Source organism: Vanellus vanellus, assembly GCF_965231255.1.
Source record: "Vanellus vanellus genome assembly, chromosome: 2".
Taxonomy (NCBI): domain Eukaryota; kingdom Metazoa; phylum Chordata; class Aves; order Charadriiformes; family Charadriidae; genus Vanellus; species Vanellus vanellus.
Genome location: NC_138906.1, coordinates 46,136,190 through 46,163,924, shown reverse-complemented (window position 1 = coordinate 46,163,924; position 27,735 = coordinate 46,136,190). Strand labels below are relative to the sequence as shown.

At 43.0% G+C, this 27,735-nt stretch overlaps 1 protein-coding gene across 2 annotated transcripts in view; it reads right to left on the bottom strand.

Moving 5' to 3' along the window:
- The window catches only part of TGFBR2 (transforming growth factor beta receptor 2), a 66,441-nt gene extending 40,498 nt beyond the window's left edge, over positions 1-25,943 (bottom strand). For both annotated transcript variants that reach the window (XR_014270554.1, XM_082499341.1), the window contains exon 1: positions 25,579-25,943. Coding sequence is in view for 1 of the 2 variants with exons in the window: in XM_082499341.1 (XP_082355467.1) it covers positions 25,579-25,672 (94 nt within the window). In the remaining variant the exon portion in view is untranslated. The remainder of the gene's footprint in view (positions 1-25,578) is intronic.
- Between the last annotated feature and the right edge of the window lie 1,792 nt (positions 25,944-27,735).

Below are 27,735 nucleotides of genomic sequence, written 5' to 3'. Positions count from 1 at the left end.
GCAGCTCACAACTGAGCACAGGGGAAAGACATCTGCCGTTCAAACTGCAAAGACTTTAGCTGCATCTACACTGCTTTCAGCTCTGAGCTCACACAGCTCTGTGTTTCACCAGGCGGCTGTGGCGCGATGGATGCCTCTGCCACAGACACGACTCAGTCCTCTCTACTGCCCACGGCACTGGAGCCAAAAGCCACATGAAGGCGGCTCCTTAGGTAAACTGGTTCAAGCACATTATGTTTGTTGAGAGGCAGGGCTTGTTCCTGTGCCGCCCCCGGCCACGCCAGGTTCTGCCAAGACTCACCCACTGGAACAAATGGATGAAAATATGTTTGGACCTCTTCCAAGGAGAGATCTCCAATCCAAGCCAGTTGATTAAAAAAAAACACAAAAAACACAGCTATCTGGAAAAGGTCACAAACCTTAAGTTTCTAAGTCAGAGTGATAGGCCTTAATTCAATTACTAGAAAAAGTCTGGGCAGTTAGGGCCAGCTAATTTATGAACAGGTCAAATTAATGGCAAAAACTAATGGGGTTTTAGGACTTCCAGAACTGACTACACTTGAATTTTCTCCCCAAAATTCTTGTAATAACAGGCTGACAGTGCAGTGCCTTTCTACTCATGCCCCTGGCAGTTCAAGGTATTGGATAAACTGCCCAGGTGGGTAAACTTTCTTCCATGCTTCAGCATCTGATTTAAAGTGAAACTGCAGTTTACCTTCCCTAATACTGTCACATTGCTCTAGCAGGTGTTGGCGTGTTGTTCATTAATACAGCTCGGCACTGTGATAACCCATCTAGTTCCAAACTGAAGTCAAGTTTGACTTTCCCCTATCATGCTGATGCCGAAATTCCCCTATCAGGCTGATGCTGAAATCGACCTCTGCAAAGGGTCTGAGATGAAATCTGGAGTCGGATGTGAACCTCAACATCACTCTCTTCTGATCACAGTCTGCCACTAGACTCCGAGGACTTAGAAATCCAGGAAAGACTGGTCTCCTTCCAAGTCACATGAACTCAGACCTATCTCTAAGCAAAATCCTGCCTGAAAAATGTCAAGTTGGTAGGGTTCTTCCCTAGGGAAGTGTATTCACTCATTCCCCAAGGTACCCACAAGCAACGAGTGGTTCACGACCAGCAAGATTGCTCTGCTGCTTGTAGTTACTTGAGTGTCCTGCTGTGCACTTCATACCCCATAAGCTCACACCTCAAGGTTTTCTCCCATTCAGACAACCAAAGCCACTTGAATACCGCGGACAGAAGCAACCTTTCATCTTGTGTGGAAAAAAAAAAAAAAAAGTGGATATATAATAGGAAAGTCAACTGAGAAAACACAGATTTGCACATCTGAAGGAAGCCATCCTAAAATGTGTGCTTGTTTCCTAAAATTTGAGTTTTGCCATCTACTCTCTACTGTTAGTTTTCTTATTTTGACTTCTACAGGAAGCCTAATTCTAGCTTTCCTTGCTTCCTGACCCATGGAGAGGGCTCCAAATAAAAGACTGCAGTTTCTTGGCTATGAAGCTTTCAACCAACCTGTTCAGCATAGATCAGTCACTGTGGTTAAAATGCATGGAACACGCAAGCCAACGTGTGGGCTGGATATTATGGAAATGACACCAGATCAGCCACATAAGAAATATCAACTCCGTGGATTCTGGCAGAGCCAGGCTTGCAGGACACCATTTTTACTCTACGGTTCACGTCTTTTCTATGATTTCTCAGTACCTTATAAACATTAAGCCTCACCCAAAGTCTATTGACTGTCTTGAAGTCGTTTGCTTTGTGTCTGTTGTTTGTAGATGTGTAACTTTCATTGAGGCCTCAGGCTATAGTTTACATTCCTCTTATTTGTTAGTATCCTTACAGAACTCTCAAAAGCCAACCACATTTAAATAAAGCCCAAACCAACATGCTGTCTTTTGGGGAATCTCTACACTGGAAAACTTTATTTATGTCTTAGGATGGATTACAGAAACAGCAGCCAATTTCTCTTACTCCTCTCTTGTAAAATACTATTACTGCATTTCTCTTCTCTCATCCAGTGCCTCTGGCACATGTGTACATATAAGATAGCATTGCTGAGCAGATAGATCCCACCCCCTTTAAAAAAATAATTGCCGAGGGAGATGTTGGGATGGGAACTCAACTATTCAGCTGCTGTGAAATAATTCCACCTGATGGGAGAGACTTGAATTTAAGACTTCACTCCATTACATCATGGAAATCTGCAAGGAGGAGGATGCCTTTATCAGAAAGCCTTGAAGAAGATTGTCCTTGTTCTCCCAAAGGGCACAGCTCCACGACATCATATCTCAGTGGCTGGAAAGCACAGTAGCAGCTATGAAGAATGTCCAATCTGTATTACCTTCTTACCCAACAGAAAGACACCAGGTTTTGCCAGGAACAGTACTAAACACAGCATTTTTCCCTCTTTTGCCTACCACCCCCAAGTACACGACCTATAATCTCAGCAGAACTTTGATAGTGATGAGGACACTGCTAGCATCATGAAATTGGAGAGGTGATGATGCAAAACCACATTCTTTGCCTTACAAATATCGATTAATTAATTGCAGGAGGGAAGGAGTCAAGGAAAATATGTGATCCAAGCTTTGCTTCTAACACCTGGATATATCCTGATGGTTATTCTTAATTATACCAATTATGTTCAGTGCAGTAATACAAGGAAGAAAAAAATAGAACTATAATCAATCCCAAAGATTAAAAAATCATGACTTAGAAAATCACAAGGTTAGCCAGAGAGATCATGGAAATAAAGGAAGAAAAAAAACCCACAACCAAAACCCAACCGAAAAAACAACTGCTGGATTCTCCTTTATTTGCCCTTGCTGCCGGGACTCTTAGAGTGCATTTGAGTCATGTTTTGAAACTTTAGCCACGGAAGGGTGGAATTACTGTCTAAATTACAAAACGAAAAGATAAAAATAATATAAATCACTGGAATCCAGGAGCCTGATCTTCAAGAAAAATGTCAGCTATCATATGACTCATCATAAAATCACAGGATCTGTATAACACTGCAGATCACGTAGTAACTCCCACGACAACACCTTCAGGGGTAACCTTATGAAATATGTATTTTCAATTTCTCAGTTACAACTGCCAGTTCTGAGCTTAATGCCATCATGAGGTGAAAGGGAGTGTCACTCTGTGATACATACTCCCATACTCGCTATGTGAGTATGAACTCACATAGTTCATGCCGTTTTGGACCCTGCTTTGGGCTGCAGTCCTTTATCCCAACTATGACTTACCGCAGTAGGATTACCACAGGCATAGGACCTTTGTGACTGTTTCTATTAAGCTTAATAACAATGATTAGCAAGAGTGCTGAGACAGCCTCTGTAAAGCCAAATATGAGCTATCTCTTACATACAACTAAAATATGTCAGAGGAAAACAGGTTCCATAAGTGTTTAGCTCACCAGATATTTAACTATCCCTTTGGCAGGACTCCAGAAAACCACATTCCTACAGTTTTTTTTACAGAATCTCTCTGCCTTGATCGGTATCACATATAGTCACATCACCCTGGTCTGCTCCTAGCAACTCACTCCCTTTTTTCCCCTCAGAAGGTGTTTCACCTCTTAGGTTTCCTTTTGATCTTCAGCCTTCTGGCCTAGCACAACAGCTGCCTTAATCAAAGACATGCCTTTAAGTGTACTAATTGCACTTTTGTTTGCAAAGTAGTTGGGACCTTTGCGTTGCTTTCCTGCCTGATCAAACCCCATCGGGGCTCTGCAAAGGATAAAGACCAAAATAACTTCCTTTTTATTAAGACACTTCTTTGTGAAGTAGCTGGAGGTGATGCATGTCATGACTTCTCCCTATCACGTAATAGCTCTTGTCTGTCATATGAAAAAAATGCAAGTCACACCTAGCAGATGGCAACAACACAACTGTTCATGCAATGAGACACGCGTGCAGCCCTGCAACCCATCCTATCACAAAACAGCCACTATGAGATAGGGGGAAAGAACCGTCCGGCAGGGCCCACAGGCCTTCAAACAGTTTGTCTGGGCTGTGACCTGCTCTTCAGCCACGACCAAGAAGTGTGCTAGGAAAAAAGAGGGCACACTAGGTAAGCCATTCTGACAAGCTAGACCTAGCCAAAAGTAGTTTGGCCACCCCCAGCTGAAAGAAGGCCAAAGCAAAACAACTGGTTCACAGCGAGAAGGCCACTGATGAATGGCACTGAAATGTGGAAAACCACTATTTTATATATTTATTTTACATATACATATATAAAATATGTATTTTATATATGTACATTATACAATATTCATATATTTATAGGGAAACCTGCCTACTGGCAGGCAAGGAGCAGGGGAAGGTATGTGTAGAGGGAGAAAACAAAAGGAAAAGGAGCAGGAGTTAGAGAACTTTGTTTAACTGGTCTCTGCAGTGGAAATGCCTCGCTTTTAACAGCAAGTGGAACTGGCAAAACTTTGCTTTAGGGGTTGCTGCAGGCACTGACTCAGAAACAGAATCAAATCTGGCAGGAGCTGGGGGGAGGGACACAACCAGAGAAAATAAGGGAGGGAACAGCATACTAAGCTGGAGCTCTTGACAATAAAAATCATTCTTGTATTTAAAGCATTAAAATAACGCTATTTTTATCCACTACTTCCAAAATGAGCTAGCATTGGCAGTTTTAATTATGGGCTGGGCTCTTCTCACTGGTGCAGGGCATGGCAGTGAACCGCCTCAAACACGCCTAAGAACGCAGCTCGCTGCCGTGACTCCTGACTGACATTAGTGCAAGTATGAGAAGACTCCAGCTCAGCACTTACAATAGAAGCGTGAACACGTTCTGAAAACAGGGAATAAAAATAACATTATTGTGTTGCTTCAGATAATGAGATGGATTTTTACCTGCGGATTTTTAACTTGCTGCTCTCTTCCACATTTTCTGGCCACTGTTTAGCACTCCATGGTAGGCGGAACAAAAGAATACTGTCTCCAGGCAAAAAGGCTGAAAAAAAATCTAAATGATGGCTTCTCATAGGGCACTCAAAGGGACATTTCATCTTCTGACTTTAACCCGCAGCCTCCTTAACACAGCCAGTAAACAGCACATAGCACTGGAGAACAGTATGTGATATAACATGAAGATCAATTTATTCAGTCATGACTACAGGGTCTAGTTTTTTTCTGCATAATGCATTAAGTTTGGAATTTACTGGAAGCTGTCTTTGGTGGTTAACTCCTTCTGCGCCTTCAGATATACAGTGAGTATTGAGTACAGCAATACTCATCTGGTTCACAAGATTAGGGAAAACAGCTTTCCTGCTTTGTTGGAATAAGCATGATTCATGGTTCAGAACTGACATTTGCACAGCTAATTCTGACCTCTCCATTAAAAAGCATATCCTGCAACTTCACCTCCCTTTGTATTTTTGCCTGCCCAGTGAAAGCTGCCATTACTTCACTTGAAACAGAGCTGAAAGAATATAAACACTTCAGCTTTCTACAAATATTATTTTTCCAACTTACACGCTCTGAAAATAGACAGCAGTCATTCAAGCATTATACAGTTATTTCTGTGACACAGAAGGAGGCAAAGATTCTTTCGTGACAGAAGAGTCTCTGTGGCAAACCCCCCAACATTTAAAATATACACAGTTAGGAACAATTCTGACTCAGAAAAACACAAATGTGCCTCCACTCTCAGCTACAGAGCCTCACCAGAACAAAGCCATAGACTTGAATCTTCCAAGTAGGTTGAATGCAGTTTCTGAACCCATCGTGCCTTTCCCTTCAGCTAGTTAGGAAAACCTGTTTATAGAAACAAGCCTTTCTCCACTCCTGCCCCCTCAATAGTCACACCATCACCCTACTTCAAAATACGACGGGGCTCTTCATACTTCATAGTGGCGTTGGGGAAGGTGAATCATTTGTCCTGAAAGAGGCACATATTCCTTCCAAAAGCTTAGGTTATATTTCTTCCCTTTATCTAGCTTACTACAAGAGAAACGAGGAATGTCCACCTTCGAGAGTCATTCAATCCTATTTTCAAGGGCCTATTTATTAAACTCCCAGTTTCCAACAGGGAAATTCAGGAGTCCCCCCAGTACAGGTGGAACAGTACGTAAGGACATTTTTCTAATAATGTCACGGCCGAGCTATTTCTATTAGCCGTGAAGTATTCCACGGAGACACATCCTGGCTCTTCAGTTTATTTGCAAGGCTACCGAATGTGCTCAGTGCCACACACAAACTGAAAAATCCATGAGATCATAAAAAAATGAATCATATTCTTAAAGTATCAGCACTGCTTATCTAAAGGCATCCCTCTATTATTTACTAGCAGTCCTAAGTCACTAAGTCCTAGTGACTGCCCTATCACTTAGGACAAGATATCATATTGTCTTATGATACCTGCTTAACGCAAAGACAAATCTTGTCTGCTTTTTTAGAAGCATTCTCACTGGACAGGCTACAGGTGGGAGGAAGGCAGAGAAGTTTTGAAGTCTACATCACAGGGCAAGCGACTGCATCTTCTGCTAAACTTCTGGGCAGCAGAACACATTAGGATCTATGGTAGGGGCAAAGAGGCTAACTTCCAAAGTGTTATGAGCTTCTTGCTCTATTGTATTGCCAAACCCTGCCGTCCTTCCCATGGGGAATTGCAGTTGTGGTACCCATGATGGACAGAGTAGGTGGGCACATGGGTACAGTTCCAACTTCTCCCTTACACAGACAACTGTCTTGCCGGCCCATCACTGCGACCGACACCAGAGCGGGCAGCCACACGGCACGCTGTGCAGATGGAGCCCTGCCCTCAGCTCCCACAGACCACTGCATAACCAGAGCCTCACAGAAATCAAAAATAGTTACATACTTGTGTGGCCAAACACTCACAAATGACACTCGTTACAGGGCTCTACTCATATTTAGTATCTGGCCTTGTCATGCTTAACTTTCCGAATGGCTTCAGGTAACAAAGTGCTGGTCTGGCGCACACACACACCAACCACAGGAGTTTAACTGATTAAATTAAAGGGGTAGAGGTTTTACAGTTTTGCATGCTGGTCTTCAAATCCTTTTAAAGCTGATTTGCCTCAGTAGAGGTTATATTAGGAACAAGTCTAGCCAGTGTCAGAATTGAGAATTCCCGCACACAAAGTTGTTGTGGTTTACTCACTTACTTTTAAATCAACTATAAGCTCAAGATGTGTGAATTCTGTACGTGGGGAAAAGCTTTCATGTTACTTGACTATCTACCTGCAGCATTTTCAAAAGGAATAAGGAAGGCTAGATAGATGGCAAAATAGCAATGATTTAAAGACTGATCTCTACGCTGGCAGCATGCATCAACTGAGGTGGCAAAAAGCCAAATCTTTCCCCTGAAACTACAGTTAACTCTTGCTAACATTAAGTCTCGCTACAGTTAAACTCCTGCTAAATGTATGACCGCTGGACTCTAGTGTATTCAAAGGAGCAGACTAAGATAACTAAAATGTAGAGGAAACTCTGTAAATAATACCTAAAAGCAGCTGCTGTGCCTTATGAAGAGTTAAAACAGAGGAGCAGATGTTTATTAACAGTGTTCCTTCACTCAGGAGACTGGTGGGCACTTGCAAACCCTCTCTGGTCTCACAGAACCTCCAGGAAAGGTCATGAAATACGTTAGTTTGGGGGTAGATTTTTGCTTGCTTTTTTAAAGTAGTGAAAATGAAGCATAGACATTAAGACCACGACAAACCACACAAAACAGGAAATTCAAAGTTACGTCTGACTCCCCCAGGTTCCCTTTGATACAGCAAGGTCGCTTAGTCAATCAGAAAAAGTATCACTCCTGTATTTGCCATTTCATGCTTTTATTTTTCATTTTATTTGCTTTAGTAATAGCCCCTTAAAACTACTGACACACTTTCCTGACAGGTTTTAGAACTCTCAAGGCCATACCCATCTTCCCTTTTGAAAGGCTCCTGCCACTCGCAGCTTTCAAGAGCCCTCAGCAGATCCCTCCTTTGGGGGTGCCACTGCAGAGCCCCCTTCACGCTCACACACCTTTTCTGACACCTCATTTTTAATGTCCCTTTTTGATGCAGGGAAACATATTTTGAGAACAACAACTGCCTGCCTCATGGATAAGTCCTCAGACCATTTTAAGAAAAACAACTAATTTGTTTCTTAAGCATTGTGAACGCAAAAGATCTTCCCTTTTCCTTTTCTCTCTAGTTTAGGCCATACGGAAAATATCTGCACACAGTTTCAGTTTGCAAAAAAACAGCAGTCCTGCCCCTCTGCTCTGGTTATGTGTTCACATCCCTCATTGCACTTTCTCCTCCCTCCCAGAGGAATCGGACCGCACCTTACCACACCTCTCTCCCCCTCCAAAAGGCCAGTTTGACCCAGAACAGTACTCCAGTCTAGACAACGATCTGACTACACAAACACAATAAAGAATGTGGTATGAGGAGTGGGAACCCATGGCCTGGGTAATGGAACACTGTGTATTTCAACAGCAGCAGCACTGCTGAGGGCAGAGAAATGTCTCTGTGTATCTACGGCTGCACTTACTTCTGGGGAAAGGTCAGGCTGCCCACTGCCCCAGGGACATGGGGGACCTGCTCTCTGCTGCTGTCTCCAACCTGAGCACAGTCTGCTTTCAAAGGCCGCTTGCCCTGAGACAGGAGATGTCACGGCCCTTCCTGGAGAGGAAGCAAGGGCTCTGCAGCTATTCTTTTCTGCCAGGCGTCGTCACTGTAAGGGCAGATGGGACTCGCCTAGGACTCATCCACATGGGTTATGACACTTTGGGGAGCACTCCAAGGATTGATGTTCCTCCCCAGAAATACTTGCGGAGGCACCTCAGGATGGGCCCCACAGCTGTTTAAATCCACTATGAAAGTAGACAGAAGGTTATTTTGAAGTGTAGAAAAAGTGCTTTTGGTGTTTCAAGTCATTTAACAACAATTATGGAAGACATCTGAGAAGACAGGTTTCCTCAGCAGTACACACACCTAGCAGATGTCTCCACAGGATGCTGAAAGAGTCAGAGTGGTCTGGTTTTTAGAATACACTTTTTTTCAAGAGAAAGGACTATATAGAAGGGGCAGATAGTACTGTGAAGCACAGATATCCTCTGTCTGAAGTGAAACATGACTTTGCTGCAGATCTGTAATGTGAACACAAAAATAAAACTCAGCCAGTCACCCCAGTTTGGCTTTGTTTCCGGGGAAGAGTCTGATGAACATTTACCTGAAACCACCACTAGTCTGGGAAAATGCTCTATAAACCCAGACAAAAGTATTGCCCGGGTTTCACCTTTTGCTCTTAAACTTTTGCTGAACTTTAATTGCCATCTCCGATTTCAAAGGGCCTGATTCTGACTGTACTTCCTTTTCTCAAAGCAAGAGCCTGTGGACCAAGGAACAAAACTTTAGTCAACTGAAGCCAAACCTAAATAATGGATTTGGCATTTTAAAAAAAAATATCAAAAGCAGTCTCAAAATACAACACAGTAATTAGAATGGGCTGCATCGGTTCAAATATTGGTTTGTGTCACATTCACAAGTAGGAAATACTTCATAATTATGAAGCACAAGAGGCACAAATAGCATAAGGAAGAAATAAAAAGATTTTAGGTACAATGACATGGTTTGAAGTACACAAATTGCAGTCCTGCTGTTCAGTGTTTTATTTTTACCTAGGTAGAGGAATTCAAACTAAAGTTCCTCCACCTTTTTCCATGCACAACTCCATATTGCGCCTCTGTACTGACCCTTCACAAGTGCACCTTTTGTGTGAACTGCTGGAGCATGTTCAAGTCATGAGTTAGGGGGTGCTTTGTGCCTTTGACCAGGACCCACACATTCTTTAGGCATGATCTCAGCAACCTTTACAGCCAGGATTGGAAGTGACTGAGCAAACTGGCTTCAGCCACAGCTCTTAAGTCCACCTTAAGCGAGGATGTGCTCTGCATGGGGAGAGTCTCTATCTTATACAATAGAAAACCATATGTGTGTACGCCGGTTGCTACTGAACCAAACCAGAATTTCCATGGTATTTTATAACACACCAGTAAGTATGGGGAGAAGCTGTGTGCACACAAAGACTCACAGCTGTCCATTCAAAATAAGCATTTAAATGGATTAACCAGACAACTGTGCTTTCAAACTTGCAATCGTTACACAGTTACATGATTCAGAGGGATTTATAAATATTTGTTTTTCCAGATAAAAGGAGGGTATTAGTGGGATTTTTTTTTTTAAGTGCATTCACTGCCACTATCCCTCCCTCCCAGCCATAAACAAACAAACAAGGAAATGAAACAAAAACAAGGATGCGTTTAGGGTGCAAAATTTGTAGTCACAATTTAAGACTTGGGATTTTGGTTTAAGCTTAATATAAAAAGACAACTGACTAATGTACGGACCATAAAAAAACCCTCATTTTGCTTAGCTTTTTGAAGACCTCTGAACTTGAGGAATATTTGAAAGAGCTGGAATTTAGGTTAAGGCACATCCCCTGACCAAAGGATGCTCCTACTGCAATACTACTTTACAATATAATCTTCAGATTCTGGTAAAACAGAATTCTATGTAATTTCTTTCTCTAGACCTGAATATAACCCATCCTTCCTAGTCTATTTGAAAAACTGTTTCCAAATAAGAAGTCTCATTTAACAAGTCCACATCCTTAACACACACAGAGGCTTCTCTGTCAGTCACTGATGGGCAAACATGTTTATGCGGAAGCTCTGTTCAGAGCTCCTTTTTACTGTGAGAAGCCATTTTCCTCCAGGAAAATAATGTTTATGAAGCATTCTGTCCCCACACAGCAAGCTTTGAATGACAGATTCAGGAAAACAGTATGAAAAAGAAATTACTCTCTTTCATAATCCATCAGCTCAGTTAAAATAGTAAATCAGAGGGAAGTTGGACTCAAATGTAATCCCTTGGGAGTAGAATCACTTTGAATGGATTTGGGGAAAAATACACATCCTTCTCAAATTCAGTAGCTTGGATGGTTATATTTGTCTCTGTCAAGTTACATGCAAAGAAGCAGAATAACAGAATTTAATACCCTGGGGATATGTTCTCTTGATAGATGCATCTAACTTCCACAGCCATTAATGGGAATAATATAGTGAGTGTTGAGAAAAGGGCACATACATAAAAATACACACTTCTAATGATATTCAACCTTAGGAAAACTTTCTTTTGCTGATTTCTGTTGCAGAAATCCTACTGCTGTGGCATGCTGTTAAGAGAGTTATCAGATTTCTTGGTAAAGAAGTATCTCTACCAACAAAGCAACATCTCCTTCATCTGCCAAAGGTAAATTTGCTAACATATCCCCCAGGTATTAGCTGTTCCCTTTAATGTGTTTGCAAATGACTCCCTCCAGTTACCTTTGAGACTATGAATCACTAGCTGGCAATACCATCCTGCTGAAATAAGGGAAAGAGTAATCAGCTCCTTCATTTCTGTTTGAGGCCGAAATTTTACCGAGCTTCGAGGAAAATAAAAGCCATCGCTAAAACCTGCCCATTCTGAAATAAAGGGGTGTTTCGCCCCAAAATACATCCCTTGAAAGTTCACTGAAAGGTCCTTATCTTTGCCATTATTTCTATATCACATGCGAAGGATTCGTTCACTATACCGTAAAATTGAGCACTTTGAGGACAGTCTCTTCTGCACGTGTTCGTGGTGCAGTAGGCGAGTCCCCACGTTAAAAAAATTAGACATGGACATTAAAAGATCTGCATGTAGGAACACAACAATTCTCACTCCATACGACGATACATTACTCGCTGCTTGCAGCAGCCAGCCCCCAGCAGGGTTGGCATTACAGCCTAAGGTGAGGACATTCCTGCATTAGGCACAGCTCAGTGGGAAGGAACTTGCTAGTGTAAAATGTTTAGTCTACCTGCCCGAAGATGTGTGAGAGACTGCAGGCCCTTATTTGTTTATGATGAGGCAGAATAAAATTGAAAACGTGAAATATACACACGGAGTTGGATTTCTAGGGTTTTCCCCTCCCAGTTGCTCTAGATATAGTCGTCGTTTCTGTAAACCCACTATTTCAGTCCTCAGACTATATCTTAAGTCATTCTTAAGACCATAATCTTTCACCAGGGCTCCAAGACAGCATATAGACTTACAAGCTTGTTTAGAAGAGCCATTGCAAAGAAGAAACTAATTTAAGTGTCTACAAAACAATTACTTCTATTGAAGGAATTGTTTCAGGGAGAAAGCTGGGAAGAGATAAGACAGAAACACAAGATCGTGCGTATCAAGCAGCAGCTCAGAAGCAAACCTTCCATTGCCTCTTAATTTTCATCTGAATTTCTCAAATTTCATCCAATTACTTCAACCTTTTTTTCCAAACAACTGAGAACTATGAAAAGCAAAATATGATGACACTTCATAAACTTCTAAATGGTGCAGTTCATTTCTGGCAACAGCATAACATGCCTCATCCTGCTACCACAGGACAGAAGATGTTTACTGTCACATGTATTCGTTAAATGTAATAGGATAAGACCTTCAGCAGATGCTAATCTGTGATTTCTGAGTGCTGCTATGTCAAATTATACCAGCTGATGTTTAACAGTTTCGAGTCACTGAATGTTTCTGGATATCGGTCATAGCACATCATCATCCTTCATCTGGAGGGCACTTATTCAACTGTAGAAATCAGTAACAGTCCACAGGATATCTAAGGGCTTCTATGAAATGCCTTGATCATTTTAATCAAATGCCATGTGGATTAAAAATTATGTCATGAAAATACTATTTCAACAACTGTCATTGAGGCTGTGCATAACACGGCCAAAGTAGCTGAACCACTCAGCATCCCTTTAAACATCAGGAGCCAGTTGCATGCTTTGTTATGGTTTCTGGCGCAACTGTTCAGTGACATGGGCAGCTCATTCTCTAAAGCTGTCACTTTGGCATTTTCCACAAACACTGCACTTATGTGGAACACAGTATGTTTTAAAAAAGCATTCTCACAAAGCACAATAATTCCAAGATTTCCGAATGCAGTAAGAGCTTAGGTTCTACCAGAAGAAGGTGCTCCGTTGGAATAGAGACATTTTTTTAATTCCTTGGATGCAAAATTTCATAACTCATGCATATTTGAAATATCCACACACAGGCTTAGTTAGCAGAGTAGCTTAACTGTTACTTCTGGAGATGCTAGTCCTAACTCGGAGAGAGATGTGAGTGATACCAGCTTGGTGGTGGTAACCTGCTGCATCACAGATTCATAGGTTACAGGACCTCTCTGTCAGTAAGAGCTGGGATTATATTCCCAGTCTGGCCTTCTGCGAGTGAAATCATTTCATTCAGCTAGTTTTGCAAAGCCTTAACTTCTCTGGGTATATGTTTAACAAGCAAAACCCTGTCTTCATTTAGAGATTTGCATTGGGAAGTCCATCACATCCCTTAGCAGTGCTCTAATAATGAAATTACCCTGTTTGCTAAAAACGCACATCTTGCATCTCAAGTGATTTAGTTCACCTACAGCTTTCATTTGTTGGAACAGACGCGTGTTCACCTTTCATAAGCTCATCCCCCGCAGAGTCTAAAATATCAAGTTAGCACAGCTCAACACCTTATTCTCCATCAACTAGCTATGGTGAACTTCCCCGTCAGCGCCCCTACCCACAGTTTAGCATTCCAGCAGAGCAGATTTAGCTAGGCTGCACTACCTTACATGTGCCTTGAGGCAAATCCTCCCAGTTACTGGTGTTTACGTGATCTGTGGTATCTTATTAAGGCATGGCAAACTGCCTGCGTATCTGACCAAATCTGTATTCAGTCAGGGAAAAGCAGCTGTAGATACCATTCTTTGGTTCTTCGTATGTTCAAAACCACAACACTCCATCATTTCCAAAAGGCAGGCAATCATTAACATTAAACTCTTATCTGAAAATGCTAAAAAGGCAATACGGTTCTCTAAACAAACATTACCACCTCCTTCCTAACCCACCGCGGGCCTAAGGACAATCAAGTGGAAATTACTGCTCAAATTACCGCGTCAAAGCTATTTACGCCTCTGTTTCAAAAGCACAAAATGGAAACTTAAAAAAATCCACCTTTTAAAGGGAAGAGTGCTGATTGTAGGAGTAGTCTAACTACTTATGCTAAGCAACAGCTTGGAAAGGCAGGTGTCAGTGTTTTCTATTTCTAGGTATGTGGTTACGATAGTGGTAAATGTGCCCTGTCATTAACTTTCAAGGGTAAGATACTTCAAATAATTGGTGGTTTGCTTCTAGCATTTGCTACCCACCTTCACCCATGAGAAGGCCAATACGTTTCTGATTTCAAACCACCAGTAGGTATGTGCCTGACAATCGTACTACAAGTCACTAGAAGAAAAAAGCCAAGTTAAGGGAAATGCAAGTTGGCTGAACCATGAATAATACATACGTAGACAACCGAGGGAAGAGTTAGGCCTTAAATGGTCAAACTGACGGAAACTACCAAAGCCCCCTTGTGCCTTACCATTCCCTGGCACACAGCCTCTTAACCAGAAAAAAAAAAAAAAGGGAGAAAAAAGTGCTAACTGTATCTTATTGAACTTGGCAGGGTATTTAAGGCTGACAAGAATTTCTGGATACTCTGAAGGTTTTAATCCAGAATTTCTGTTGAGAAATAACAGTGGTATGACTCTCTTTGAACTTCAATTTCCCAATCACAATAGACCAGTGTTGAAACAATCTCTGTTCATTTCCCACAAGTTCTATAATTGTCTATAGAAACTGTAATTCACACATCAATGCATTAATTTTTTACCACATGTTAAGCAGAACTAGTTGAAACTGTGGAAAATCTAGCACAAATAGCTGTACTGAAGTTTAACGGTGGCATCAAAAATACAATGGATGAAATCGTGGGAAGCTGGAGATCTGGGTTTGGGTCTCCAGCGACTACGAGACTGAGCCCAGGCTCCTCACTTCCTAGCTCGCGGCTTTAACCACGGGTCAAGATGCAAAAGCTGTTCTTAGTTATAAGTCACCAACAAGTCTTGCCTCCTCCTCTCTTGTAAAAGAATGAGCCTCTAACCTCCTCCAACATATACAGGAGGAGCTTTCCTGCTTCACACAGATACTTCGAAATCTTCCTTTTAGGGTCAAGTGCCTATTTTTTAAACAACTCAAAATCTACATGGGATATGCCCGAGTCCTCATTCTGAATCACACGTTCCTGGATTTTGGTGTTTTAATTTGAATCACATTTTTATCTTCCTTTATACACATTAAAGGCAGGGGACATGCACATATGGGAAGCTCTAGGCTGCTTGTTGTTGCACTAATATTTGTGGTACCAGTGTGGCCTCAAGGCAGAGTGGGAACACCAAAGTCCCTAGCCAGGCAGAACCTTCAAGGCAAAAGTATAAAATGTGAGAACTAAGGACTGTGTGAGAAAGGAGTTGATGGAGAAAGAAAAAAAAATAAAAAGGAAGAAACACTTTTTTCTTGTATTCCCTTTTCCAGACTAGTTCTCCAGTCTCTTCCCACTGAATGTCTTCCTATTTCTGCTGTCCAGAGGCAAAGACTGAGCAGATATGGCTTTAGTTACAACCAGACAATGTTGCTGTTTACACGCAAACTTGGGCCATGCCGGCTTTGCAAGCCTGATGGCCTGGCACTGCACATACCACATGAGAATACTACAAATGCAGTAACAGGATCAACTTCCCAGATTTTTGACTTAAGGCATTCCCTTGTGGTGAAGTTGGGTGAGGAAATGGAAGAACAGACTGAAGGGAAGAGGGGAAATTCAATAGCTCAGAAGCACGTATCACTGACCTAGTTACTTTGTGAAAGCTTCAATAAAGAGGCTTACCAAGTCATGACTATTACATGGTCCTCTCTGATCTTTTCATGAGGATGAGAAACGGTTGTTTTCAGTTTAAAAAGGAAAAAAAGATTCTGTATGTAAAGTCTCTCTTTGTTGTGCTGTGAACTCCCTGGAGAGAATATCAGTCACCCTGCAGGGGCTGGAATAATGAATGAATCCATCAGGGAACAGGCTTTCTTCTTCTCTGACATGCTTCGGGGGACCACCCGCACACATGTCAACCCTTTCTCTGTGGAGTGCCGCCTCTAAAGCCCTGCCCAGTCTCAGCCAGCAAGGATCCTTCCTCTCAGAGCCCATCACTGATGGAGTTTAGATACTCTCAGGCTAAGGAGTGACGGGACCATGGGTTTCCCACTTTCTGGGCAAAGGCTCTAACCACTGTAGGAAAAGGAGGCAATGCAACCGTGAAAATCAGTAATGGGAACTGTGGGGAGGTAGAAGGTACACAGCAGGGCAGCTGGCCAGCTGCCACAGCACAGTCACTGCAGAATCACAGATCTCCTTGTATGCAGGAGACAAATGAGAAGGGCAATTGCTGCATGCTTGCGCACAGAACCATCCAAAGGAAATAAAGGATCGACCACCACCTGGATATGACAGCTCTTCTCTTGAAATCTTCACGGGTTCCTGATCACAGATTGACAAATCTGTGCTGTTCAAAACCTCATTAAATTCTTCCCATTAGTGAAACACACAAAGATTTACTTCTTCGTTTACTTCTTCATTCCTGCACTCTTTCTATGAGTTTCTCAAGAAGAATGGGACACCCTGGAGTCACTACCCAATCATGAAAAATAAGGAAATAAAAAAATAAGGAAAGCTTAAGAGAGCTATGGAGCTGAGGGGGGAGCATCCTGAGAGCAGGAAGCGACAAACTGTCATGTGAACTCCGGAAGCAACTCAGTGCTGGTCAGATGCTGAACTCCTGCATGTGATTTCATTGTCTTTCCATCTTATCGCTATTGACAACATAATGAAAGAGATACATCCTTAATTATGTATATTTTTACAATTCAGCCCATTTTAGGGTAAAAGGTAAAAAAAAAAAAAAAAAAAAAGCAGCCTTGCTCAGGATAATGGAGAAGTGCTACTCCATGTTAATGAGTAGCTTTACAGTGAGCTGAAGTAAAATAAAGTAATATGTAGCTACAGACCTCTCTTTAGCAGTGGCCTGAAATTGCACAGTGGATACTGTCTAATGAGGGAATATTTTAAGAGAATAGACAGTTAGAGGAAAAAAAAAAAAAAAAAAAAGGAAAGGGTAGTTACATCTACCATATTTCCCCAAGCATGCACTTTAATGGACAGAAGTTATTCACACACACTACTCTCCTGGAGCACTCTAAGCGCACAAGGTATGCTGAGTCCTGATGAAACTATAACTTCAGATTTCCTCCAGCCACAGAGCTCCCAAAGCATATGGAAGTTGGTCAGAACAGCCAAGTAACACTAAAAACAGGGGAGCAGTAAAAATGGTAAGAAATTTCAGCTCCCTTTGAGCACTAAGACCTTTCTTAAACTGTTGCCTAAGCCATGCTATCAAAACCACTGCTGTTCTGCAGCTTTATACAGCTAGTTGTCAACAGTATCTGAGCTACTAATTAGATCTCAAGGATCAGAGTAGATCAGCATCTCAAGACACACAAGAATCCTGGAGAGCTGCTTCTGCTTCCTTCCCTGAAAATAACCAAAAGTGATAATCCATTAGTAATCATCTGTGGTCTGTTTCAAAGTTCACTCTCTTGTACAGCAACATTAAAAATGTGCTTATATTAGTTAGTGAGATGAAATCTACAAAATTACCACATTATCATCCAAAAGCCCCAGGCACCACCTAACCACGCCAACAGGTGACGCATACGCGTGATGCACTTACTCCCATTCTGGGCTGCAAGAATCCACAGCAGGATTAATACCAGAGGGAGGAGGCTCACCTGCATCTCACACCTAAAATATTTAGATGCAGGAGAAATACAGGTTAACTCTTGGAAACTCTAACTGAACCCCCTTTTCTTTCTAAGTCAATAAAATGAGTACCATCTCACTTATGACCCTCCTGAGTGAAACGTTAAACAAAATTAAAAACCACATCCACGTTCTGAGGTGGAATTTGCCCCTCAGTCTTCATTTCCCATTCTCCACCTTGCTTCCTTATTAATTATACCAGCACTAGCAGCTTATCAGTGATGAGGGAGCTTCAGTTTTCATACAGCTTGGGAAACGTGCACGAGTACTTTTGAAGGAAAGGCCTGGTCTTGATGAGAAATCATCCCTCTTACACATTTCTCTTTTTTGGGGACTACCTATCCCAAATCAATTCATCTCCATCCTCCCAAATTCTCCTCCCATGATTCTTCCTGCACAAAAATCCTTAGTGATACATTACAAGAAGTTCGGAAGCATCTTCTTGCCCTCAACTGCCTGAAATCTCTCCTTCCTAACATTCTGAGGACTTCAAAATACCACAGTCAAATTACTCTTTCGCACCAAGAAAGAGAACCGGATCACTCCGGCTTCTGTAAGACTGATATCACAAAAGCCCCCTCAAGAGAAATTACAGCCTCAGAACATACAGTTGGCTATTATTTATTCCGTGGCCAGATTCTCAGCTGGTATAAATCAGGGCAGGTTCCTTGCCTTCAACAGAGTAAAACTGATTTATGCCAGCTGACAATCTGGCCCTGCATGCGTTCCGCTTGCACAATGCTAGTTTTTAAAGAGGCCCATTAAAATGCCCCCAGGCACGCAAGAACCACACTTGGGTCTTTACTCGGAAAATGTTGCTCCGAGGAGTAAGACTGTGAAACCTTTCCACTGCTCTCCGAGTTTGTACTGTTCAAATTCACTTGCTTTTCTAACAGAAGGAAGTCTCTAAGCCCTGACAGAATCACCACGACCTTGGGAACACGAGATGGATTTTCTAATGTCTTCTGCGTAGACCATTTTTTTTAAAGCGAGTTTAAATGCCGAATTAAATGAAGTCCACAGGTATACCAATGCAATGTTTTGGAGGAACCGATCAACTGCACAGGGGGCAGAGGCTATCTTTCAAAACTTGTATTACTGGTAACTATAAACAAGCCAGAAAGAATGTGCTGTAACTTTCAGATCACTGGCGGAGCTTACGGCTTTGGCTGCTTGACAAGCCTTTCTTTTTCACCTTAAAACCTCAGATGTCTACTTATGGAGCAGGGCAACAGCTCTTTTGAGGGTCTGGGCTGAAGTCCTTGGGTACAAACAGAAGGTAGGTAGGAAATAGAAGACAGCTTTCTAACACCTCTGGTTCCAGATTACTGTTTCAAAGGCACAATGTTAACCCCAGGTGTCATTGCAGTGATACATCTGCTGGGCTGAAAACTGAAGGATGCTTTAAGTGTGAGGAAGCAGACTCCTCTATCTGCTCCTGAAATCTATTAATTTCAGTTGAATTTTTGCCAAAATTCTACTCTGGGCGAGTGGAAAACAGGAATCCTGGAATCAGACTGTCAGGACTGGTACTAATAAAAATTGTGGTTCCTTTGCATGACAGAAAGTTCTGAATACAGCTTGTTATTATGATACGAAACAAAGACTAGAGGACACCAGTCATTCAGAGGACTGCTATTCCTACCCAACAAGGAGAAAACGAACACATGGCTACAGGTCAACTTGAAAAACACTGTCAGGAAAATGTTTTTCCTGCCCCACAAAGTGCGGTAACATTTCATACATTTTTCATATTCACCACCAGAGTGAAACCAAAATAATGTGAAGGTGGTGGGTGTGGGGGAGTTTGTGCATGCATGCAGGAGGGAGTGACAGCCCTCCACTATCCTGAGGAGAGTGGATAGGGGGAGCTCCAGATTCAAATGTGCATGCTATGAGTCAGACCAGGCACGTGATCCTGCCTTCCTTCCACACTCACCAGTGATTATTCTAATTATTGATTAATTTCTCTCTATATCTTTCTATATCAGAAATTCCACCCTGGACTCAGGGGGGAGGGAAGGTTTCCTGATGAAAGTTTAATGGAAACTGGTACATTTCCACAAATTGTTTCAGTTTTGACAAATCAGCATTTTCCCATGAAAAACAGTGTCAAAAACTCTCAACCAACTCTAATTCTAACCAGATTAACTCAGGGATGAATGCCAGCAGGAAGTTCTTGCTAAATACCAGTTGTTTGAGCAGAGGAAAACTACTCCTTCCCCAGACGATCTTCCCAGAGGTGAAAAGGCTTTAAAACCCATATGAAAAAAAAAGGACAGGTAGTTCCAGCTGTAACAACCACATTTGGAGCAAGAGAAAGAGCAAGGAAATGTCATATTAAAAAAAAAAAAAAAAAGTAAATAAATGCACAAACACGGACAAATCAGCAACTAGTATTTCTCCTGCCACTGCTAATGTTTTTGTTTCTTAAAATCTGAAACAGTTGCTCAAGTTTGCAGCAATGCAAACAAACGGACATAAGTCCCTGACTCAGGGATCTGTATGGACTGCAGGGCAGACCCCTTAATACATGCTCCCATTTAAATTCTGCCTAAATCCCTAGAATTTAATGGACACAAACAAATGATGGCGTGGTGTCACGAGCAGAAATAGAACTAGGCAACTCCTGGTGAGATTTGTTAGTTCTAACTGCTACTTTGGATGAGTTTTTCATCACTGGATGGTGTTTGAAGTGGTTTGTTTTCTCTACGTATCTTATCCTAAACATCTGTACACTAACTAAATCTGTGTTCTTTCAGGCTGTAGGGTATAAATGGTTGTACTCAAGCGATGCCAGTGCTGCTGGTCTGTCTTTATGCCAGAATGAAGACACACTATGGAAAATAATTATTGAAGACTTAGCTGGGTCACCGAGAAGCCAATCTTGCAAATATTTAGTACCAACTCATTCCTTACAATGGCATACAGATCAGTGGCATTTGCCTTTACTACAATGCTGTGCCCCAGTGTGTATGCCCACTCCTTGCTGTAAAAGTAATCTACCCCCTGTAGTAAGAAGTTTCTCCGCTGTTTCTTAATACAACTCGTATCACTTCTATCTGCCAGTGGATTTAAACTTTAAAAGGACTTATAACTACTCTGTCAAAAACAAGGCATATTTTTTTCTGATTTATTTTGGCCTATTTTAACCCTCCAGAACTAGAGTTCATAAAAAAGGCACAAGTATTTTGTTGTGACCTTTTATTTTATTCGGGATTATAAAAGTTTAAAAACCAGTTCCCATTATCCTACAGGAAAAAAGAAAAAAAAAAAAAGAAAAAAAAAACCAAACAAAAAAACCTCTAACCCCAACAAAATTTAAGGCTAAAGGCCTATTAAGTAAACCAAAGCCTCAGCACTAAATCTCTTAGACTAGGACTCAGCCAACTTTCTTTTTCATAACGGGACTGGCTCTCCGTTACTCCATGCTGGAAATCCCTTGCACTCTCCAACATCTGCACAGAACTGGTTGATACCTTAGTCCATTCTACTGAGTTTGAAATGCTCCGCCAGTACAAACCAGCTCATGTCCCTGGGAAGTGCCTACCTGCTAATTTCCCCTGAGTCAAAGGGCTCCTATTTGGCAAAGGAGACACTGCACCGCTGGTCTCCCGCCCACCTCAGGACATCCCTTCGTTCCTCTGCTCACCAGGTGCCAGAGGGGCTGTGGGGACCATGGGCAGACTATAAAGACTCACCTCCCTCCTGCTGATCCCAGGACCATGAGGCCACAAAGGTGGCTGGAAGCCCTGCCTTTCACTGTACCACCAACACTGAACTGTAGCCATGCCAGCCAGTGTGGAGACTGCACGGATCACTTTCAGATCAAAATCTGTCATTGCACTAGTGATGCTATTTCGTACCTGTGCATCCTGTTACGCAAAATCCAAGAGAGTGACAAATTGGGCCCAACCAGTTGGTTTCACTCACTCTTGCTATACTGTGAGGCACAGCTCTTGAGTGACAGTGATACAACGTGCATGTTAGCAAAGTGAATACAGCACAGATACATTATTGAGGAAAAAAAAAAAAGTTCCTATGCCACAAATGCAAAAAATATCACTGTAGGGGAAATATAAGCATAGGAAACTCCAACAACTGGTGCTATGGTGATTCTACGGTCTTTTTTCTCCCCTCAAAAGAGGAACTCCTTACTAAAAGCCTAGTCCTGAAAAGAAAAATAACACACACACACACAAAAAAAAAAAAACACACCAAAAACCAAACCATGAAGAATTTTCCTGCTGGCAAGAGCCTGACACCATCTTTGCTCCTAAGTTCAGAATTAACCTTGTCACAATGACAACTTTTATCAGCCACCATTATAGCACACTGCATCTTTGAAACTGTAACAATTCATCCCAGAAAGGAGTATTTAATTTTGAAGCAATGATGTTTGCCTAAACGTAGGTCATATAATAGTGTTTCTAAAATATAAGTGAAAAAAAATTATTAATATGAAAAATCTGAATTATTCCATTGCCCTTTTTTTGAAATCACTTTTGAAACAGTTTCAGGAAACTTATATGTTATAACTCTATGTAACTCTACTGATGCTAATGTAACTATATTCATTTGCAGCAGCTTAAGATGTGGCTCATCATTTTTTAATAGAAACCATTCCTAAGTGGAATTCACCACCTGAATATTATAGAAGCATGTTAATGCCAAGGAGCTCAAAACAGCAATTAAATAAGTGTTTTTCGAAGTCTCAGGTATAAAAGTCTTAGAATTCAAGGATACCCCATAAATAGAAGAAAATGCAATAATGCCTCTGTTCTATTCCTGCTTCTCTCCTGAAATAACTGGAATTTTGCCAATTTTAATGGGGTGCAGGAATGCATTTTAGATTTGATCATGTTACAAACATGTTCCACCATGTTACAAAGATGTTTGTTCTCATACGTCCGTCTTGCAAACATCGGAAACTCTAAATTTGATTTTGTTACTATAAAATTAACTGATTATGATATAGCTTTTTAATTATAAGGAGACACTAATGCCCGTAGAGTTTGGCTGAATGGAGAAATTAAGTTCCCGATGTTCAAAAATTAACAATTATTACACAGATTATTCCAAGGAACAAATTTCTAGTTTTGATACCCCAAAGATAAATTACAGATTCATATTCACTTGGTCAGAGCAGTGTTGATTTCTTATGTGGGCAACTGTTGGCTTGCATTGCCATTTATTGATTAAATGCTCAATTTAGCGTTCACAATCATTCAAAAAAAAAAAAAAAATCACACCTTGTCCCTTTACTCTGTGGCAAAAATTCAATTACTTGCATGTAGTAGAGGACATCAGAGCATCTTTTTCAAAGTAGATAGCTCCTATTGGACCTGCGCATGATTTTGTGGTTTTGTCCAGAATCTTTTTAGGAATGTGCCATTCCTGTCTAATGTGAAGAATGTTAAAATGAAAGTTTAGCTGGGGCTTTATTAACCTCTTCACCAACAAGAGCCAGCTGCTTAGTAGGCATACCTGGAAACCGAGATGTCCTGAGACTGGTATCTCTCCTGCCTCATCCTCACCAAACTGCTGAGCTATTGATCATTACAAACTAGGTAGCTCTTTCTTCTGTTTTGTTTTCCCCCAAGCATTTGGCAGGTCTAGCTTTCATTTTGATGCCAAACAACAACCAATATCCAAACCTCACACTTTCTGCCCCCACAGAACTGTTGTTTTCTGACCACCTCTTCCTGTTATACACACATTAGAATCTGATGGTGATTATTAAAACAACTTTTGGAGCTATAGGATAGATTATCTGACAAAAGGTCAACTCAGTTTTATTTATCATAGGATGTAGATGAAGATCAGTATGAAAAACTCTGAATTGTAACCAATCTATATATTTTTTTCCTCACTGGACCTACGAAAAGAAAGAAGAACAAACTCTTAAGCTACATCCATTTTTAAAATCTACCTATAGTTTGAGACTATACTTGCTGAGTAAAAAAAAAAAAGCACAAAAATAATACAAGATTAAAAGAAATGGAGCTTTTTCATGTAAAGGTTTTTGTGATGGGAATCTGCAAAAAAATTGGGGCTGGGGTCAAAATAAAAGCCATCACTAGTTGAATATGATTTATATTACTCAGAAATAATAAAAATATATATCAAAATCAACAAGAAGCTGCACACCTTGAATTTAAAATAATATCATTTTGAGCCTTGGGATACCATAGTGTCTTACTCTTAAGCTGTTTTTTCATCTGCCCTAAGCTTCCATGAGTAACTTTGCAGGTATGTAAAACCTGTTGACTTTGACAGGATTATTAATGAAGCATGAAGTTATTCATACTGTACATAGCCATTGGCAGTAGCTATTAAGAGCTATTTAGTCTGTTATTATGCTTTAGTAACAATTTTGAGATCATTATTGACCATGAATGGATCACAAGGGAGAATGAGAGGACACAGAGCAAAGTTTGTAGAAGCTCAGGTGTCTGCACATCCTACCTGAAGACTAAAACCAGACACGTGATATCACAAGACATCTCAGAAATCTACTTAATTGTTCCAAACTGTTTGAGATGTAGTTTCGCTGCAATCTGATGTTCTCTTTTTAGGTTCAACAGTTGCACTACAACATGATATAGGGCCTAACCTTGCAGATACAGATGTTAGTTCACGTATGTGGTTTGTACTGGTAGGATGGAGACTGAAAGCTCCTCAGGGCAGGGACCTTGTTTTTACAGCAGCACTTTAAGCTCTTAGTACATTCCAAATTATCCTATGAAGAATAATGCAAGCCACAGCCTTAATACCCTGTCTAAAGATGTCTTGGTAAAAACAGAATAAGGGGTGTAAAGTGTCATTAAAAGTGAATCGAACAACATGAGCAGTTAAGTGCCAGAGGAATGACTGCTGCTCTCAGTCCAGCTGCTCGCAATCACAGCTTAACGCCGCTCCAGGCAGAAACTCACATGTAAACCAACTTTTTGGGTAAGCAGCCGCCGATCCGCACAGCGGCGAGTTCTGTGGCCACGCACAGGCCCGCAGCGGCTCCGGCCATGTAGCACCCGAGGTACCTTCCAGCCCCTCTCCCGGCGGGCGTGCGGGCCGAGCTGCCCCCCATCCCGGCGGGCACCGCAAAGGCTGTGCCGGGAGCTGGATCCCGACGCCGAAAGGGGGGCGGGAAGCGCGGGCCGCGGCCGGCCGGTTCCCCTCCTCCGGGCCTGGCGCCCCCCCCGGGCAGCCGGTGCGGTGCGGCCCGGCACCAGGTGCGGGAGCTGGTGCGGGGCCGGGCAGCCGCTCCCCCCCCCCCCCACGCCCCGGGGACGGCAGTCAGCTCCCGACCTGCCCTCTCCGGGCTCCTCCGGCCGGACCAGACCCTGCTGCGTTTCCTGCCAATTCCTCTCATTTCTCCCCCATCTTTCCCTCCGCGGGCGGACCTCAGTTTTGGTTTTGTTGTTGGTGTTTTTTTTGGGGGGGTGGTTTTTTTTGGGGGGGGTTTGTTTTGTTTGGTTTTATTTTGCCGCGAAACCCCCCGATTTCCCAGTCCTTTCTTCCCCGCGCACTTTTCCAGCAGGGCAATAAACAAACGCGCTCACCCCTCCCGAAGTGTTTCCAGCCTCGAAACTTTCTTAGCAACCGCGTCTCGTCCCCCCCTCCCCCCCGCCCTTTCCCCGCTTTCCCCCCTTTCCCGCGGCGGACTCCCGCCTCCTGCCCCGCTCCTGCCGCCCCCGGCCCCGCTCCTGCCCCCGGCCCCAACAACTGTCAAGCGGCAGCGCCGGCCCGGCGCGGCGCGCACTTACCCCGAAGCAGAGCGGGGACCCAGCTGCCCATGAGGAGCCAGAGGGAAACGCGCAGAAGCAGCCGCCGCAGGCTCCTGGGCAGGCGGGGAGTCATCGCGGAGCCGGCTCGGCGGGGCGCGGGGGGCGGCCGGGCAGCGGGGGAGGCGGCGGCAGCGGCGGGGCTGGCAGGGCGGGCGGCGGGGGGGAGCGGGCTGCGCGGCTCCGCTGCTCGGGACTGCGGGTGACTCACTGAAAAACTTCACTTCGGCGCTGCAGGGGAAACAGGAAATCTTAAACTTCGCAAACAGCTGGGCAGGACTTTCTTACTCTTACAGTAGTTCCTTCTCCCCCCTTCCCACAGTCACCCCCTCCCCTGCGCTCGCCCTTTTTCTTTCTTTTCTTTTTTTTTTTTTTTTTTTTTAAACCCAACAAAACCCATGAAACCTCACCCAGTTTGGTGTCAATCATCTGCCAGAGGCCAGCCCCTCTCAGGTCTGGCTCTCCCACCACAAGCGCGCCGGGGCCAGCCCCGACGTGTAGCCCCGGATCGCTGCGTCTGCCTCCCTCCCTCCCTCCCGAGGCGGGGACCGAGCACGGCCACCCGCCCGCGCCGCCGGGCCCCGGAGCGGCGGCGGCGTGGCTTGCGAGGGGGGCTCAAGGTCGACGGGAAACCGCCAGCTCGAACGGGTCCTTCTCCCCGCGAGTTGACAAAGGCCCCAGTCCTGTCACCTGGGGTGTGGGGGCTTCCCCGAGCTCCTCCTTGCAGCCGGATCCCCGACCTCGTCGATGCTGCTGCAGCCTGTTTCCCCTCTGCAGAACCGGTGTCGGAAAGAGGGACGTAACCCCCGGACGAACTAGAGCAGGGGGCAGGGGAGGTTGAAGGCAGGGTAATAACAGGAAACGTTCACACAGACTAGCCGGGCACTCAGCTTGCAGATGTTGAAGCTGACTGCCACAACTTGTCACCTGCCTCTTTTTTTTATATTTTTTTTTTTTTTTGTATTTTTCTCCTAAAGGGGCATGAGGCGCATACCACTTGCTCCTAAATGCTGTGTGACACAGGTGAAATTCATCTCCATTCCCCTCCGAAGCAAGTTGAGCTTTTTTAGCAGAGATTTTGCCTTCTTCAGAAGGGAGAAATTGCACGTAGGATTCAGGGATTAGGACCACACCAGTGATGCCAGCTTTGTATGGCCCAGACAGAGAGCATAAGAACTATTAGACTCTCAACCTGAATAAGGCCCGAGCTTTCTGCCCATATAAATCCAGCCATTGCATAGCCAGAAGTTGTCTTGAACCTCTTTTTTGGTTCACAGAGTCTTCCTCTCTGAGTTAAATGGCTGAGCATCGATTGAAAGGTAAACTGATGCACATGACGATAATTTGAGGGTGTCTGTTCAAATTTTGGTGATTCGCTTTTTTCTCGGTTACAGCACTAGTTAAGAAGTACAGATATAGCTACTTCAGAAAAAGGGCTAGGCCCTCAGGGAGAATATATGTAGCCATGCACTGAATGTCCCAGATCTACCCTGTATGAATTTGGAAGTGTTTGCGTAATGCATTTAATTGCCCTATAACAGACATAAAAAAATCGCATTGTGATTTTATGTAAATTTAGTTTCAAAAACTCCCATAATGCGTATTTTCACAGTGTGGTTCCACTTTATGGTGCAAATTCTCATAAACCTCTCCAAGAGCGTTTTCCTCTCCCCCAGCCCCTTTAAATACAGTCAAGATTCACTCAAACCCAGTCGCCACTTTCCAGAGGTAAGAAGAATGTTGGGCTCCCCTTTGAGCACAGACTGGAGTGTCCTTATCAGTTCCTGTGCACCAGCTCTGTGCTAGAAGCTGGCTGCGTTTTCAGTAATCCACTTAAACGCAAGCATTTCTCAACCCCCATCAGTGTATACTATATGCTGTATGCACTTCTCTCTCTTTGTAGCTGTCAAGCTGCAGGTGCCAAAGAGTTGCTGCTGTTTGCTTAGAAAGTTGGCTGTGTCTACTGAACTCTCCTGTTAGTTTTTGGTGACTAACTTCCAATACGAAAAGAAGCTTAAAAGCCATCAAATACAGATTTAATGTTACTATTCAAACCTGTCACAATCCAGGTGTGACTTGGCAAGCTGGCCTCTGCCTCACTCGCATCGCCCTCCCTCGCACGAGTGCCATGGTTCTTCC